The sequence below is a fragment of the Heloderma suspectum genome, chromosome 1, assembly GCF_057233095.1.
Source record: "Heloderma suspectum isolate Gila_16-S chromosome 1, 16-S_ref, whole genome shotgun sequence".
Classification (NCBI taxonomy): Eukaryota; Metazoa; Chordata; class Lepidosauria; order Squamata; family Helodermatidae; genus Heloderma; species Heloderma suspectum.
This window is the reverse complement of record NC_139458.1, coordinates 345,748,729-345,768,205: the sequence shown is the minus strand read 5'-3', so window position 1 is coordinate 345,768,205 and position 19,477 is coordinate 345,748,729. Positions and strand designations below refer to the sequence as shown.

Genomic DNA, 19,477 nt, shown 5'->3' with positions numbered 1-19,477 from the left:
CAGGAGAGTATCTTCATACAGGAGTAAACCTGCAACACTGATTTCTTACTTGCAATGTTCGGGGGGGGCGGGGATATGGCAAAATCCAACACTGTATGAGTGAACTTCATCTTGCATGATGGGACTTTTACCTCGCCCCTGCACTCTCCTGCACTCACCAATCCTCTGGAGCAGATTTTGAGAGTCCCTGGGAGACTGCAGGTGGGAGGAGGAATTGCCTCTCCCCATTCTGCTGATGGAAGTTGTTCAGTCCACAAAAGCACTTAATTGGATACAATCCATATTAGAATATGTTGGATTCCTTCCATTGTTTACTATGAACCCAGAATTTCACCTATGCATCTCTGATTTCTAGTCCAGGGGTTCCTGGTAGTCCAATAAAGAAATTAAGTTAATATTGTGGGGTCCAATGTATCCCAGTAGCTTTTGTGTAAGGTTACAGGTTGTATATAATTAGAACATAAGAACATAAGAAAATGTATGCTAGATCAAACCAAGGAGCCATCTAGTACAGCATTCTGTTCACACACTGGCCAACCAGCTGTTGACTGGGAACCCACAAGCAGGACACAAGTGCAACGGCACCCTTCCTCCCATGTTCCCCCGCAATTGGTGTTCATAGGCATACTGCCTTTGATACTGGAGGGGGCACATAGCCATCAGGACTAGTAGCCATTAATAGCTTTCTCCTCCAGGAATTTGTCTAACCCCCTTTTAAAGCCATCCAAATTGGTGGCCATTACTACATCCTGTGGTAGTGAATTCCATAGTTTAACTATGTGCTGTGTGAAGAATTACTTCCTTTTATCTGTCTTGAATCTCCCACCACTCAGCTTCATGGGATTACCCTGGGTTCTAGAATTATGAGAGAGGGAGAAAAATCCACTTTCCCTATCCACTTTCCCTATCCACTTTCCCTATCCACTTTTCCTCCCTATCCACTTTCTCCACACCATGCATAATTTTGCATAACCTCTATCATATCTCCCCTTACCCTCTTTTTCCCCCAAACAAAACAATCCCAGCTGTTGAAACCTTTCCTCATAGGGGAGATGCTCCAGCCCCTGATCATTTCAGTTGCCCTTTTCTGCACTTTTTCCAGCTCTACAATATATATTTTTAGGTGTGATGACTAGAACTGGACACAGTATTCCAAGTGTGGTTGCACCATAGATTTGTATAGGGGCAGTATGATATTCACAGTTTTATCTTCAATTTCTTTTCTAATTACACCTAACATGGAATTTGCCTTTTCTTTTTCTTTTCTTTTTTACAGTGGCCACACATTGGGTTGACATTTTCATCGAGCTGTCCACCAGAACCCCAAGATCTCTTTCTTGGTTGGTCACCGCTAACTCAGACCCCACCAGGTTATACTTGAAGCTGGGATTTTTTGACTCAACGTGCATCATTTTACACTTGTTTACATTGAACCACACTTGCCAATTGGATGCCCATTCTCCCAGTTTGGAGAGATCTTCTTGGAGCGCCTCACAATCCCTTTTTGTTTTAACCACCCTAAATAATTTGGTGTCATCAGCAAACTTGGCCACTTCACTGCTCACTCCTAATTCCAGATCATTTATGAACAAGTTGAAAAGCATTAGTCCCAATACAGATCCCTGTGGGACTCCACTATATAATTCCCTCCATTGGGAGAATTTACCATTTATTCCTACTCTGTTTTCTATTCTTTAAACAGTTACTGATCCATAAGAGGGCCTCTCCCCTTATTCCATGATTGCTAAGTTTGCTTGGGAGTATTTGGTGAGAGACTTCGTGAAAAGCCTTTTGGAAGTCCAAGTAAACAAAGTCTACTGGATCAACCCTGTCTAAATGTTTATTGACATTTTCAAGGAACTCTAAAAGGTTAGTGAGACAGAACTTACCTTTGCAAAAGCCATGTTGATTCTTTTTGAGCAGGGCGCTTTATATGCTTACTAATTTTATCTTTAATAATGCTTTCAATCAATTTACCTGGAACAGACGTTAAGCTAACTGGCCTGTAATTACCTAGATCCCTGCTGGATCCCTTTGTAAAAGTTGGTGCTACATTACCCATCTTCCAGTCCTCTGGTTCAGAGGCTGATCTTAGGGACATGTTGCATATTTTGGTTAAGACCAGGAATTTCATATTTGAGTTAAGAACTCCATGATGGATACCGTGTGGGTCTGGTGATTTATTTACTTTCAATTTATCAATAAGGTTGAGAACTTCATCTTTTCTCACTGCTATTTGCCTTAGCTCCTCAGACTCCCTTCTTGAAAACATCAGTTCAGGCACAGGTATCTGTCCTATATCTTCTGCAGTGAAGACAGATAAGAAGGATTCATTCAGCGTCTCTGCAATCTCCTTATCCTCCTTTAATACTCCTTTAACTCCATTGTCAGCCAACAGTCCAACTGCCTCCCTAGCTGGTTTCCTGCTTCTTCTATATTTAAAGATTTACTGTTGGCCTTGATATTGTTAGAAATATGCTCTTCAAAAAGCTTTTTTGCATCTCTTGTCAGCTTGCATCACCTTTGTGCAAGCTTGTGCTCCCTTTTGTTTTCCTCACTTGGGCAAGATTTCCATTTTCTGAAGGAAGCCCTCTTTTCTCTAATAGCTTCCCTGACACTGCTTGTTAACCATGCTGGTGACCTCTTGGACTTGGTGCTACCTTCCCTATCCTGTGGCATACATTTTAGCCGAGCATCTATTATTAGGGTTTGGTGTAACCTCCAAGCATTTTGAAGGGATTTAATCCTCTTGACTCTCCCTTTTTCCTTCCTTTTCCCCAGCTCTCTCATTTTAGAAAAGTTTCCTCTTTTGAAGTCAAATATGATTGTGTTGGAATTCCTGGGTAATTTTCCACTTAAATAAATATTAAATCTGATAGCACTATGGTCACTGTTTCCAACTGGTTCAACAACATTTACATCTCATACTAGGTCGTGGGCGACACCACTTAGGATTAAATCCAAGGTCACCTTCCCTCTGGTCTGTTCCATGGCCAACTGTTCTTGGGGACAATCATTTAGGGCATCAAGAAATTTAACCTCTTTGTCATGACTGCTATATGCATTTATCCAGTCAATGTGGGGGTAATTGAAGTGACCCATTATTATAACACTTCCTCATTTGGAGCCCTCCCTGATTTCATTTTCCATCTCCCATCTCAAGGTCATCCAGAGCATTCTGATCAGGGGGATGATGGTATGTTCCTAGCACTAAATTAGTTTTGGAGCCCAGTATTGTCACCCACAGCGCTTCTGTGGAAGAGTCTGCCCCTTTTAGATGTTCTAGTCTGCTCAACATTATTCCCCCTTTGATGTACAGAACAACACCTCCCCCATTACACCCTTCCCTGTCCTTCCAGTACAGTTTATATCCAGAACTGACCATATCCCACTGGTTCTCTCCGTTCCTCCAGGTTTCTATAATGCCCACAATATCCAGGTTCTCCTCTAAAGCCAAGCACTCCAACTCTCCCATTTTGGTTCAGAGGCTTCTAGCATTTACATAGAAACACCTATTCATAGTGTCCTACCCCAGACGTCTCTGGCGTGTGCATCTTTTGCTACAGCACTCAGGCCCCTTTGACTGGCTGTCACGTTCTCTCATATATTTGTGGCCTCCCTTCCTACATTTGGGCAACTGAAAACATTTTCATCTTTATCCCCTTTGGATGATTTAACCTGAAGCGGATGCTTCCTAGCTCCTGTTGGCTTTCCCCCAGGGTTTAGTTTAAAAGCTGTGTCTTCCTGCTGATAGAACTGCTTCGATCAGTGGTATGTGGAGGTGGCAATTCCCCTCCTCCCTCAAAATCTACTCAGGAGGCTTCGAGGACTCATCCAGAGAAGGTTTTGCATTAGCAGCATGGGGAGAGGCAAGGAAGAGAAGTTCCCATCACATTAGCAGAATTTGGTCACACAACCTTGAATTTCATGCCATGTTTTTACTGTGGTACAAATACAATCTATTTTTATGATAAACTGAAGTTATTTAGAAATCAATCATTAACTTTTTTCCAGCAAGAACTTTAAAGGGGTCCATTGGACACTGCAAAAAAATAAAATGAAAACCAAGAAAGGTACAAGGGTTAAGTAACTATGCCAGATGGAAGTTTGACCTTTAAGATTTTGTGTATATATAGTGCTACTTACTTTCAGAGACATAGCTTGAGCTGGAGTGTAGGTAAGATCTTTATGGGGCTGTTCACATGACACAACAGTCCTCCATGAGTTATTTAAACCATGGTGAGACTGTGACATGTGTAGCTGCCATTTTGAATATGCAACCCCCTGCTTGGGGGTGTTGTGTTGTGAGAACTCTGTGAGCATGAGTTAGGCAAAGGTTAAGCAACTCTCGCATAGCCCATGGTCCGTTTTAGGGTTATGTAAGGATTGTTTAACTTGCCAGGTTTGTACAACACGACAATCCCTGAGCAGGGGTTGGATATACAGTCTGGCGCCAGCGAGCGCTGAGGCTCATCATGGGTTAAATAACCCATGACAAATAAATGTCGCCCAAATCCAGTCTATGTATTTAAGGCAGGGATAGGCAAGTTGTAGTATAAAACATTTGGAGGACCACAACTCCCATTATCCGTCAGCACTGTCTATGCTGACCAGAGCTGATGGGATTTGCAGGACACAAGAAGTTATCCACCCCTGGTCTAAGAGATGGAAAAAGAGGGGTAACAGCTGGGAAAAGGTTAATTTAGATAGTAAAATGGATAACTGGTGCATCCTGTGCCCAAGTCCTTATACTGACTCACTAAGTAATTTGAAACCTTACTGAAAACATGGACTTAGCACCTTATTCTATATTTCGATTTTATTATGAATTTGACTTTATACAAATATTTTGTTTAAACCTGAAACATCCAGAATAAATGTTCTTAATATTTTTGTAATATGTTCAGGAGATATTTTTATACTTTAACCTAAAAGCTCTAGCACTTTAAAGCTATTTTGTAGGTCAAGAAGCTAGGAATGATCACTCATGAATATATAATGCAGATAAGATTAAATTCTTGCATGTTGCAAAATAGCTGCAAATGCAGAAGTTGAAACACCTTTGGCCATTCTCATTGGATCAAACAGACGTAAAACTGGGAACTGACTGATTTGCAAAACTTTTGTTTCAGCAGTTCTTATAAGCTCAAGTTAACTTCTACAACCAAATTTGGGGTGGTGACTTGCCAATCATTGCTTTAAAGATTATTTTCTTAAAAAATGATCAGGGGTTTCTAGGATAACTATATACCTTCCCATGGTTTATATCCCCAAACCCCATTAGCATGGTATAATTTTTTTTTCCTGTTTCTATCCCGTTATGTGCTGGACAATGGTCCAGGTGTGCAGCTTGTCACTTCAGACCTGTGGCCTTGGTGATTTACTGCACCTTTCATCAGAGTCGGATAGTTAGTCAGTTGTGGTCTTCTCTGAATAGCGATAACCTGGCTATAATATCTATTATTATTATTGTTGGTGTTGTTTCTATACCACCCCATAGCCGAAGCTCTCTGAGCAGTTTACAAAAGTTAAACATTAAAATACAGTATACAAAGTTTAAAAACCATTTACATAAACATATGGACAATATATACAAATATGTAACTAAAAACAACTTTGAACTAGAAACATTTTTTTTAAAAATCCAACAACAAAACACAGCTTAAAACAACTGCTTAAAACAATATACAAAAGTCAGCAAAAAGAACAGGAGTTCTAAAAAGGGAAGATCTGCCAGAATAATAGCATCTTTAATGCCTGCTTAAAAAACCTTCAACGAGGTCAGCAGGTGCATTTCAACCGGCAGGTCATTCCACAGTTGAGGGGCGGCAAAGGAGAAGGTCCTCTTGCGTGTGGCTGCCAGTCTCACATTAGGCAGCCATAGGAGAGTCCTCAGAGGACCTTAGGTGGCAGACGGGGACGTAGGGGAGAAGGCGCTCCCTAAGGTACCTTGGACCTAGACCATGTAAGGCTTTAAAGGTAAGAACCAGCACTTTTTTATTTTGCTCGGAAACAAATTGGCAGCCAGTGTAAAGGTTTTAAAACTGGTGTAATGTGGTCTCCACAGGATGTCCCAGAGACCAATCTGGCTGCCATATTTTGTACCAGTTGAAGTTTCTGAACTAAATATACAGACAGCACCAAGTACAGTGCATCACAGAAATCTAGCAGAGAGGTTACCAGTGCATGCACCACGGTTACCAGGTCCACATGTTCCAGGAATGGGCATAACTGGCATATCAGCTGAAGCTGGTAACAGGCACTTCTCATTGTTGCCTCCACCTGGGGTGCCAGGAGTAGGTTTGGATCAAGAAGCACCCCCAAGCTACGAACTTGCTTCTTCAGGGGGAGTGCAACCCCATCCAGAACTGGTTGACATTCCTTCATGATGAGCACCTCTGTCTTGCCTGGATTCAACTTCAGCTTCTTCTCCCTCACCCAGCCCATTACCAACTTCAGGCAGTCATTCAGAGGAGTCATACCTTCCTTGGATAAAGATGTTAAGGAGAAATAGATTTGGGTGTCATCAGCATACTGATAACACTCAGCCCCAAACCTCCTGATGATCTGTCCCAGCAGTTTCATGTAGATATTGAACAGCATCGGGGATAGAATGGAGCCCTGAGGGACTCCACATAATAGTCCTTTTCGAGGAACAACTATCCCCGAGCAACACCATCTGGAACTGTCCTGAGAGAAAGGAGTGGAACCACTGCAGAGCAGTGCCCAACTCCAAGTCCCAACTCCCTCAGACGATTCAGAAGGATACCATGGTTGATGGTATCGAATGCCACTGAGAGATCCAAAATAATCAATAGGCATGCACTCACCCTATCAATTCCCAGGCAAAGATCATCCACCAAGGCAACCATGGCAGTCTCAACTCCGTATCCCACTCTGAAGCTGGTTTGAAATGGTTCTAGATAACCAGTTGCATCCATGACTGCTTGAAGTTGAATGGATACTGTCTTCTCTATTACCTTGCTCCCCAATGGTAGATTACTTACTGGCCTATAAGTACTGAAGTCTAGGGGGTCAAGAGAAGTCTTCTTCAGAATCATCTAACAACTGCTTCTTTTAGACATGATGGAAAATTACCTTCCCTTAGGGAGGCATTAATAATATTCAGCAAAAGTTGCTTTACCATCTCCCCTCTCTGGTAATGTCTAGATTGGATTGCTGTAATACTTTATACATGGGGCAGCCCTTGAAAACAGTTCAGGTGCTCCAACTAGTACAGAATGTGGTTACTAGAATTCTGGCTAGTTTACCTAGGTAAATGTAATGTGCGAGCCTCCAGAAAAAAGCCAACTGTAGTCAAACGCGTACCCTGTATTTTAGGAAAGCTGATTTTAATAAACTCAGAACAATGATCAGGAAGGTCCCATGGCAAGCGATGCTAACGAGAAAAGGAGTCCATGATGGGTGGGAGCTTTTAAAAAAGGAAATTCTCAAGGCACAATCACAAACAATTCCAACAAGAAGAAAAGGTGGAAGACAACAGAAGAAGCCAATGTGGGATGACCTGAAAACAAAAAAGGACACATATAGGAAGTGGAAAGAAGGCCAAGTAACAAAGGAAGAGTACAGCCAGGTAGCACAGAATTGCAGGGATGGCGTCAGGAAGGTTAAAGCTGAGAATGAGCTGAGGTTAGCGAGGGATGCTAAAAACAACAAAAAGGCTTTCTTCAGCTACGTGCATAGTAAAAGGCAGAGGAAAGAAATGGTTGTTCAACTATTAAATAAGGATGGCAAAACGATAACAGATGACAAAGAAAAGGCAGAGGTGCTCAATTCCTACTTTGGCTCAGTCTTCTCCCAAAACAGGGTCTATGACCCCCCTGGCAAAGGCGAAGTGCAGGCTGAAGGGGCAGGATTGCAGCTTGAGATCGATAGGCATATGGTCAGGGAACACCTAATTACTTTGAATGAGTTCAAATCTCCAGGGCCAGATGAACTGCATCCTAGAGTCATAAAGGAATTGGCAGAAGAACTCTCAGAACCGCTGTCTATTCTCTTTGAGATATCATGGAGGATGGGGGAAGTGCCAGATGACTAGAGGAGGGCTAATGTTGTCCCTGTCTTCAAAAAGGGTAAAAAGGAGGAACCTGGGAACTACAGACAAGTCAGTCTGACATCAATCCCAGGGAAAATTCTGGAGCAGATGATAAAGCAATCCATCTGGAAGCACCTTGAAAACAATGCAGTGATTACTCGAAGCCAACATGGATTTGTCAAAAACAAGTCCTGCCAGACAAATCTGATCTAATTTTTTGATCAAGTAACCTCCCTTGTAGACCGTGGGAATGCTGTAGGCATCATATACCTCGACTTCAGCAAAGCTTTCAACAAAGTGCCCCATGATATCCTGATGAGCAAACTAGCTCAAAGTGGGCTAGATGAAACAACGATCCGGTGGATCCACAGTTGGCTACAGAATCGGACTCAAAGTGTGCTTCTCAATGGGACCTTCTCAAACTGGGGAGAGGTAACGAGTGGGGTACCGCAGGGCTCAGTCCTGGGCCCGGTGCTCTTCAACATTTTTATTAATGACTTGGAGGAGGAGGTGCAGGGAATGCTGATCAAATTTGCAGATGACACCAAACTGGGCGGGATAGCTAATACTTTGGAAGACAGAAACAAAATTCAAAGTGATCTGAATAGACTGGAGCGCTGGGCAGAAAACAACAGAATGACATTTAACGGATAAATGCCAAGTTCTGCACCTAGGAAAAAGAAACCAAATGCACAGTTACAAGATGGGGGATACGTGGCTCAACAACACGACAAGCAAGAAAGATCTTGGAATTGTTGTCGATCACAAGCTGAATATGAGCCAACAATGTGACGTGGCTGCAAAAAAGGCAAATGCTATTTTGGGCTGCATTAACAGAAGCATAGCTTCCAAATCCCGGGAAGTACTAGTTCCCCTCTACTCAGCACTGGTTAGGCCTCATCTGGAGTATTGTGTCCAGTTCTGGGCACCACACTTTAAGAAGGATGCAGACAAACTGGAGAGGATTCAGAGGAGGGCAACAAAGATGATCAGAGGACTGGAAACAAAGCCCTATGAGGAGAGACTGAAAGACCTGGGCATGTTTAGCCTTGAGAAGAGAAGACAGAGGGGACATATGATAGCCCTCTTCAAGTACTTGAAAGGTTGTCACAGAGAAGAAGGCCAGGATCTCTTCTTGATCATCCCAGAGTGCAGGACACGGAATAATGGGCTCAAGTTACAGGAAGCCATATTCTGGCTGAACATCAGGAAAAACCTCCTGACTGTTAGAGCAATACGACAATGGAACCAATTACCTAGGGAGGTCGTGGGCTCTCCCACACTGGAAGCGTTCAAGACGAGGCTGGACAGCCATCTGTCGGGGATGCTCTGACTTGGATTCCTGCATTGAGCAGGGTGTTGGACTCGATGGCCTTGTGGGCCCCTTCCAGCCCTATTATTCTATGAACATCTGGAGGTCCATACAGTCCCCACCACTGACCTAAGTGGAATCTTATTATATGAGTTCTGAAGGACCTACTTTGGCTATCTATTCATTACTGAGACCAATTCAAGGTGCATACCTTAAAGCTTACCAAGTACCTAAGGAATGCCTCCTCCCCTATCAACCTGCCCATGCGTTAACATCATCATCTGAGGCCCTTCTACATATTCAATCAATAAGGGTATGTCTTTCATCTACAAAAGAGAGGGCCTTCTCTGTGGGTGCAGGCTTGACTTTGCAGTACCCTCCCTGCAAGGTACACCTGGCACCAACACTGTACTCTTTTCAGATTTTTTGTGGAAAGAAAAAAGACAGAAACAGCAGTCGGAAAACACAGACAGTTTACAAATTGAAGATGATATCTTCTGGACCTCTTACAAAATTCTATGAATGAGGCAGAATTTTTTCAAAATAAAATCCTCACCTGGAATCACCTTAGGCTTCCAACTAGTTTGGAATCTTGACTACCTTTACTCTGTTGAAAAATGTTTGTGAGACCTACAGCTAACGCTATATGTAGATACATAATTTAGTATTTCAACTAAAATCCTCTTCATAAAAATATTTTAACTGTTAAATCACTTAGAACTGGCCAGAGAGCTTCGTCTATTGGGCAGTATAGAAATTAAATGAAATAAATGAATAAGCAAGGTCAACAACAAATAGTCTTGTGGCACCTTAAAGTCAAATGCATTTATTCTGCTATAAGCTTTCATGGACAGCGTCCTATTCATCAGACAAGGTATTTGCTAATGTTTGCCTACAGTAACAGCAGAACTAGTGATTGCAATTTATCTGATCAGAAATAGCAATATAAATATTCATAGTGAATATAATAAAACACAGCTGAAGATAAAACCAAAGGCCAAATATATTCAGGAAAATCCAAGTTGACCAAAATATAGAAAACACAGACTTAAAATTCTATGTTATATACCTCTTAAAATCTTTTAAGTGTTACGGTACAAGAAATAGCCTTTACTTGTACCAGTGCTTGACCTGGAAGTTCTTCTTGCTGAGCATGATGCCCAGTAATAAACATAGCCTTGGATTCCTTTCATTCACAGAAAGGCCATTGATATAGTGGAGCATCCCGCTGGTGCAAAGGAACAAAGCTTTTCTCTCTCTTTTTGCCAATTCCCCCTTCCTTCTGCAGCCCACGAGAATCTGCTCCAGAGGCTTGGGAGACCCTCCAGAATAGTGTGGGAGGTGGCAGAGGGGCACGTAGGAATCAGAAAAAAATCAGCTGCCTCTTTTGCTAGGAGAAGCCTCCACTGGATCAAAGGCTCTTTTGCAAAAGGAAGGAAACCTTCTGGATGCAAGCCAATGCATGCGTGCCAGTTCTGCCATCACAAGGGATATGCTGGTGCTAGCATACATAGCCAACACAAAATTGGTGATACACATAATGAGGAAAACTTTCTAATGTTACCACTACTTCCACATGAAGCTTATTTTTCCGCAGCTCCAGACCTACCAAAGCATGTATACACAAACACACGCATACACCTTCACAGCAAGCAGATATGGTTCTGATAAAAATTCCCAAGTCCGCTGCAATATCTTTCTCAGAAAAAATACTACTACTCCACACCCACCATATCTTGCTCAGAAAAAAAGAAGTGACCCACAACACTTGCTCAGAAAAAAATCACTCACAACCACCACATCTTAGAAAAAATGCAATGGGTCAGAGTAATAACAGTACTCACAGTCATCTACTTCCCCATCCCTTGAATAAAGGGAGGAAAAGAACTACATATGGCTCTGGCTGGCTCTTCTCAACTGGGCAGAAAACTTAGGGGAGAAAAAAAGAACTTTGCTAACAAGAAGGGCACACAGATACGCTCACTCTCACTCAGTAACACACAGACTCATCGAATCATAGAATCATAGAATAGTAGGGTTGGAAGGGGCCTACAAGGCCATCAAGTCCAACCCCCTGCTCAATGCAGGAATCCAAGGCAGAGCATCCCTGACAAATGGCTGTCCAGCCTCGTCTTGAAGGCCTCCAGTGTGGGAGAGCCCACCACCTCCCCAGGTAAACACACAAAACTCACTCACACAAAATCTTTTTTTTTTTTTTAATTTAATCCAAAATGAATCTTCTGAGAAGTGGGGAAGATCCAATCCATGGCCTTCATTCAGCAAAAGAAAGTAAGTTGCTCCGCTAGCCAGTCCCACAGCCATTGTCATTGGCTGGTTGGCCCATCCCCTAAATGGCATGGCAGCACCCATTCTTCCTTCCAACTTTGTTCCGATTTGCGAGGAGGTTGCTGGACAATGTAGCTTCCTCTTTTCTTTTTTACACACTTCCTGCCTATTGGGAGGAGCATGAGTAAGGTCACCCAAGGAGGCCTCCCCAATGCCTTTTCTGCCTCATATCTTTCATGAGGAAGTTTTTCTGTTCTTGCGTGCTGCACACCTATGCACCAAATAAGATAAGTGAAGCTAGCACAGAGGGAAAGTACTCCCCAGGGATAACCAGAAAGCGCATTCATCATGCTGGTGCTGCAAGAAGAGAAAGGTGGACGTGCGACCAGGCTAGATGTTATTTTGTCCACGGGTGACAGCAGGGGGAGGGGGAACACGGCCACTGTCAGATGTTCGGTGCTCCTCCAGCCCAGCTGTCCGTGTGGCCATGGCAATTCATGCATTGGTAATCTCCCAGTTAGATTACTGCAATGTGTTATACATAGGGCTGCCCTTGAACACTACTTCTGTGTAACAGCAACCTGGCTGTTGAACTCTCTTTCCAGGGAGAACAGTTTGGCTCCCTCATTATTGACCTTTAGATAGCTGGTAAAAACTACATTGTTCCGCTAAGCTTTTCCTTACTAAGGCTGCTCTTTGATTCTAGAAGTGTTCATTGCTTTAGTGTTATGCATTTTATCAGTTTTCAGTTTGGTTTGAAATTATTGTATTTTATTGTGTTTATGGTTTTATTGTAAATCACTTCAAACACTCATTGAGTGGAGAGCAGATTCAGAAATATTTTAAATCAAGTAAATAATAAATATATGGAAGCTTCAGCTAGTGCAGAAGGCAGTCACCAGACTGTTGACTAGTACAATCAGATTTATGCATAAAATAACCAATATTGAAAGAACTCCACTGACTACCTTTTCGTTTCTGGGGCCAATTCAAGGTGCTGATATTTACTTTTAATGTAAATAAAACGCGGTCTCAAAATGTGTTTTGGGACTTAGATATATGCAGAAGTGCCTCTTCCCATATTAATCTGCCCACGTTTTGAGACCTTCTGCTGAAGCCTTCCTTCAGGTGCCTACTTTATTGGAGGTACAGTATTCAGCAAGAAGAGAGATGGGTTTTTCAGCAGTGAGATGCTGGCAACAGAACATCCTCCCTAGACTGAAATCCACCTGGCACCAACATTACAATCTTTTTGGCAAAAATATTTCTATTTAGCCAGGTATTTTAACGTTAATTTTTATGGATTCTACTCACTGTTTAGTTATGATTATTTATTGTACACCACCCTAAAATCCAAAAATTTGGAGATTTTTTGTGAACCACCCAGAAAGCTTCAGCTATGGGACAGTTTGGAAATAATAAATGAAATGTAAAAGGATGAAACATTAAATAAACAAACAAATAAATTCCATTAGTTTTTGCCAGGGGATATAGTGAGATTATTTTTGTTAATGTTAATTTGTGTATGGAAAATGTTTAAATAAAAAAAATCTTCAAGATTGCTCAAGTCCTGATATATAATCATGAATGGGTAAAAGAACTACGGTTAAAATGAATGACCTTCCTAATCTTTCTATTTATGGCTATTCAAACAAGTCCTGATGCCCTTATTAAAAAACAGCAGAACTGAATTTGGTTATACATAGAAAGGAAAGTGGCTTATGGCTAGGGATGTCAGAGAATTCTGCCACGAATCTCGGGGAGGCCGAATGCCAGCGCATTCAGCCCCCCGAAATCGGTGGCAGAATGGTCAGCCACCCCCCCGCTCCCCCCGGGACGGGACTTACCTTGGGCGGATCTTCCTGGAGGCGGCGGCTACCGGTCTTCCTACTGGCTGCCGCCGCCGCCGCCATTTCCAGTTAAAAACACACACACACACACACACAAACGTAATAGGCTACGTAAAGATTTACGTAGCCTATCACGGCTAAATTTTTTAAGAAACACCGTGATAGGCTACGTAAATGTTTACGTAGCCTATCATGGCTGATTTAAAAGAAAAGAAAAATGCGCGTACGCAAATGGCGGCACCCATGGGCGCCGCCATTTGCGTTCCTTATTTTGGCACGTCTTAGTCTACGTAAACATTTACGTAGACTAAGACGGCGAAAATAAGGGGAACATAAATAGCGTAGCGTCTACGCTATTTGCGTTCCCCTTATTTTCGCCGTCTTAGTCTACGTAAATGTTTACGTAGACTAAGACGTGCCAAAATAAGGAACACAAATGGCAGCGCCCATGGGCTGCCGCCATTTGCGTCCCTGCTAGCCAGCGGCCGGATGTCCGGCTGCTGGCGGAGCCGGCCGGCGGCTCTGCAGAATCCCTGCGGAGCAGAGCCGGCCAGCCAGAATTTCGGGGGAGGGACGGAGCGCCTCCCCCCCCACCTCGAATCAATTTCGCTAAAAGGTAAGTGACTTTCGTACATCCCTACTTGTGGCTTCATCTTTCATCTTGAAGAAGCCAACAGAAACAGAAGGGATGTTAGTTCAAAATCTTATCTTGTATTACCATGCAACGAACATTGCAGCTGCCTCAGACTGATAAAATACAGATAAGGGATTAAGTTTGGAACAATGCTGATCCACCATACCATTGAAGTACCATTTATTGCACATGAATAAAGCTTAAAGAATGTGTAAGAATGAGCCATGGCAAGCCTTGGGCTTGCACACACTCCCTCTCCTCCTCTTTTGTGCCCACAAGGAAATCAAATGCTCTCACTTTTTATTTTAAACTATCCACAATTCCCCATGCAGTCTGAACATGCCAGGATCTGAAATCATAGTTTAATCCTGACTTGTTCTCCCTAACCATAGCAACAAACGAGTTTCCTCCAACTCCAGATGTCAAGGGAACTATGGCTATTTTAAGACTGAGAGCATCTTCTCATGGACACAAAAGAAGAGAGAGCACATAAAGTTACTGAGGTTCACCACTGCTCGCTCTCATAGACTATGACATAGATAAAAATGATTGTTTTCAGTTACATTTGAAGCAAGCCCAATTCCACTCTAAAGCTAAGTTTAATCATTGCAAACAACAACAAACCCCTCCCCCTTTAGCTCAGACATAACTGAAATTTCTTATGTATCCTATTAGAGCTTTCAATATAAAGTAGTGAAGGATCAATGTCGTATTTTCACTGTGTTCTTTTTCTGTTTTCTTCCCATCCCTCCGTATCCAAACTTCCTGTATAGACTACAGACTTTTCTCATTCTCATTAATATTAATATTAGAATACTATATCTATATATAATAGATAATATAATTCTATATGTAATAGCTGCTTTGAGAGATTCTAGAGGACTAAGATGAGGATATACATAAGCAAATATTAATTGTATATGTTATTCAGCATTGCAGTATATAAACTTTAGATTTTCCAACATAAACAGGAACTGATTCAGATATCTCAAAACATATTTTCCTGTGACTCCAAAATGTCACCTGCACATGTGTACATCTCCCTTTCACACATTTACTGTGGCAAACAGTCAGCAGTGCTGTGTAAAATGGCTCTCAGTACCTGAGTTATGATGTAACTCCTTACCTAGGGAGGTAGTGGGCTCTCCCACACTGGAGGCATTCCAGATGAAGCTGGACAGCCATCTGTCAGGGATGCTTTGACTTAGATTCCTGCATTGAGCAGGGGGTTGGGCTCGATGGTCTTGTAGGCCCCTTCCAACCCTACTATTCTATGATTCCTCAAGACTAAATAGAGGAATCTAGCAAGATGTAATATGAATATTGAAAGTTTCCCCATGTGAACCTGAGGGAATTTGTTCATATTCATTTCTTTCTTAACTGGTGTTTGTATGCCACCCTTCATACAAATATATCCCAGGGTGGTTCACGCTAAGAAAATAAAATAGTTTACATAATTAAAATACTACAGAATACAACACAAAAGCCCAAATTCACCACAACTTTAAAACTAATCCAGACAGCAGAATGGATGACCCAATTACAGTGTTTAAAAGATTGTTAAATTTGATGAAAAGGAAACTAATGTATTTCATTTAATATGCAGATGTGCTGAGCTAGTTACTGTACCTTTCCTGGCCCAAACCACTCACTGTTCAACCCAAACACACAAGGATCTGATGTGTATTTCCAAGTTTTCTTCACTCATGGCATTTATACAATTCAACTACAGCAACAAACCATATTTGTCACTCACTGTGTTTAGTTTCCTGGAGACAGATCATTAAGGTTCTACTAAAGCAAAGTGGGACCTGAATTAGGGTGTGGGCGTGTGGCAAGGATTCTTATTCCTTTGTTGTACTTCTTTCTTCCCATTTTTAGAGACTAGGGCAACTCTCCTATTCTTCCCCAAAACTCACTCGTGTACCTTTAGCATCCTCCAACACTGAATTTTAAAAATAGATAAATATTCAATACACCCATGTTGATGTCCATATATGGCATGGAAATTTAATAACCTCAAAACTTTATTCCCCACTTCTAAATTCCTATGTCATTCAGTAAATCTCATCCAGTTACTGGGTCTCTCGTGTAGCTTCTCCAGTCCTGCTTCAACACAATGAATAATGTATGAATCTGAGTGACTCACATACTCACATTCTTGCTCTCACATTCAAGACTAGCATGAGCAATAGTTACTGATCATTAAAATAGTGGCTACGCAATCACATTAATTCTAAAAGAATCAATGGAACTATGACATAAAAAGTCTTTAAGATGCGTGATTTCTGATTACCTCATCATGGGTGTATCTGTATTCTGCCTTCTTGGATTTGAGGTCCCATAATGCCACTGTTCCCGATTCAAAACCAAGCAATAGCTGTAATAAATTATAACAGAATATATTAATTTTCTAAGGATGAAAAATAAGTTACTTCCAGTATGTAAAACACATGTGGTCCAATTATAAGACTTGCTGCACATGGATAATAACTACACAAGCATAACACTAAAGAGATTATCCCACCAGTACTACCAGACCCACCAAAAAGATGGGATATCATTTTGATATACTAAAATCACTATTTGGGACATGCTAATTGGTTGAGTGTTCTGACACCAAAGAAATATATACTCTACAGCATGTCCTAGAAAGCATCCAGTTCAGGATTACGCACAAATACTAGGATATCCAATCTCAACAAATGTCTTATTTAGAAAATTCAAGTGTACACCACACACAGATCATTTAAGGGCTGCTTCATAGTTCAGAGTTGTATGAATCCACCCACAGATGAACACACAAGAGACATTAAAAGCTATGAAATAAAACTGAAAGCCAGAATAGGGTGTGTATCTGCCCTTTCAGCTCGTGCAGAAGCTTCCCAGCTTGTGTTGAACCACTGATATGAAGCAGATGCCGTGTACTTTACAGAATTATTTTGCATGCATAATTTAATTATTACCCTGAAGGAAAGCTGAGATGAAAAAGTGATACAAGCTAATTTTGGGAAATAAATTATCTTTGTCCCTTTGTGGTTTGCTACTATTCTTTCCCCAAAATGGTTTGTCTCCTTTCCTTTTTGGAGCACATAAACTGACCTGCAATTCTTCACCTTACAACGGGCTTAAAATGTAGCATGTAGTGCTAAAATAGTCATTCAGTGCCAAAATGTGCAAAAGAAGAAGATTTAAGAACTAATTCAGATGTTCAGAAAGTTTACCAGGCGCTGCTAGACTACTGCATTTTTGAAAGTAATCCTCTAGAAAAACACATCCAGAACACAGGAAACTAGCATGAAAGGAACAGGCTTTACACATGCAAGCAGTTTGTGCTTAAGACAGAGAACAATTCAAATTAATAGGAACCTGGGGCCCTCCATCCAATCTGCTGAAAGACCAGCTGCATTAGGTTCCTTCCTCCCTCAATCATCACCTAGCAGCAGCTATTCCATCAGACTGCAGCACAGGGAGAAATAGGAAACAGAACCACTCCAGGCTCTGCTGAGACCCAAGCTACTTTTGGCTCCTCCTCTCTGAATGGTTTCCATCACAGCTGGTCATTAGAAGAACTTTGTAAATGTAAGAATTGGGATCTGGGTCTTCTTGTTTTTCTCTTCCTTACCTTTTTTTTTCTGTTGTTGTTGTGTCTTTTTATATTGTAAGCATGAGGGCTGGGACTGTCTTGTTTTTAAATGTTCTATAAGTCGCCCCAGTAGGCTTTTTGGCTGAAGGACGGGGTAGAAATGCTCCAAGTAAATATATCTGACTAGTATCTCAAGTGGTATGGTCTAGAATAGATTGCACTCAGTACCTTTTCTCCATATTTAAATAGGCTCTAAAATAATAATCCTGTTTTTGTGCCTTAGGTTTACCACAATGTATTGACTAGAATGCTGTTTTTGACTTGAAGCCTGCATGTTGTGCAGATCTAAGTTCCCTATAGTTTTCAAAAGAACAGATATAAAACCAGATAGCCTCAAAAAAGCAATTCTTGAATTGAACTTGGAAATATAATGGAAAGCTATTAGACAGGAATCAAGAAAACAGTAGCAGAAAGCAACACCAGGGTCAAAATACAACCAGGAATACAAGTGATGGTTGAGTGGTGTTATTCACTCACACCACATGCCCTTTCAGCAATCGTCTTCTACTATCATGGAGGAAAACATTACATGAGAGTGTGCTCATCTGCATAGAGAGAACTGTCATTAAAAGAAATAGACCAACATCCTTTGTTTTCCAGATCAAATCAGTTTGGTTACATTTGTAAATATCCAGTGTGTGGAAGACCACTATATAATAAAAATGCAAGTCTAAAAGGACCAAGATAATTCATTTTTAAACCATTTATTCACATCAAAAGTATTAAAAATGAACACTGGAAGTTTATTATATCTATACTTCAGATTTCACAAAATGCCTGCTGTTGCTTGGGAATAATCTTCACCAATCTGGTATGCTCCCTAGTCAAAATTGTTAACAGGTATTATATAAATCCTTCTTTTGCATATAAATATCTTCAAGATCCGGTTTTAATCCTAGTATCAGAAAATCAGACAGGATTTCCTAACGTTTAAGATTTATAACATAATCCTGCCCCAAAACATTATGAAATACTAAATTCCATTTAATCTGGTGAATGTGGAAAATTAGAAATCATTCATTCACACACACACACACACACACACACACACACATATATATATATATATAATATTCACACTATGTAAAAATGTCATTGACCATAAGCAAAATTTTACACAAAATTTTACAGCTTCACTAATAAAAAGGGTAAGGTAAAGTAAAACATTTGGGCTCTGAGTATAGGTTCCATACATGTATTTTTGAAACAGCAGTGTGTCATAAGCTACTACTAGTACAGTGTGAGCATCTATCAAATATCTATGCTTGCATGATAGTCCAAAAGTTGAAAGTGATTTAATTGCCAGGAACTACCATTTTTCTGGTGGATGTGGTTTGAAAGAGAAATCCCTAGGACATATGATGAGACATTTATGTGTTCCTATTGGCAGATAACAAAATTATACACAGATAATGAAACAAACGATGGAATCAATTTTTAAAAAAATATTAATTCCCAGTAACAGCCTCTGGGATGATTGACTCGGGGATGTTGAACCTTCAACTGAATGTTCCCTTTCAGGGTTTGGTGTTTTTTTTTAAAGGTAGACTTCTAAGCCCTTCATTTATGTCAGTAAATAAAAGCATAGAGGCAGGCCATCTTATGCAATAGCCCATTACAGACGGAAAAAAACTAGTTTTCCAGTGTTCTGGTCAGTGAGAGTAAAGGCACTGTCAAGCATCTGGATGCTTCA

The 19,477-nt window shown here is 41.1% G+C and overlaps 1 protein-coding gene across 18 annotated transcripts in view; it reads right to left on the bottom strand.

The window, feature by feature from the left end:
- STXBP5 (syntaxin binding protein 5) overlaps positions 1–19,477 on the bottom strand; it is a 159,707-nt gene that overhangs the window by 78,050 nt on the left and 62,180 nt on the right. For all 18 annotated transcript variants that reach the window (XM_084827793.1, XM_084827788.1, XM_084827791.1 and 15 more), the window contains one exon: positions 16,435–16,518. In XM_084827793.1, the coding sequence (XP_084683919.1) occupies positions 16,435–16,518 (84 nt within the window). The remainder of the gene's footprint in view (positions 1–16,434; positions 16,519–19,477) is intronic.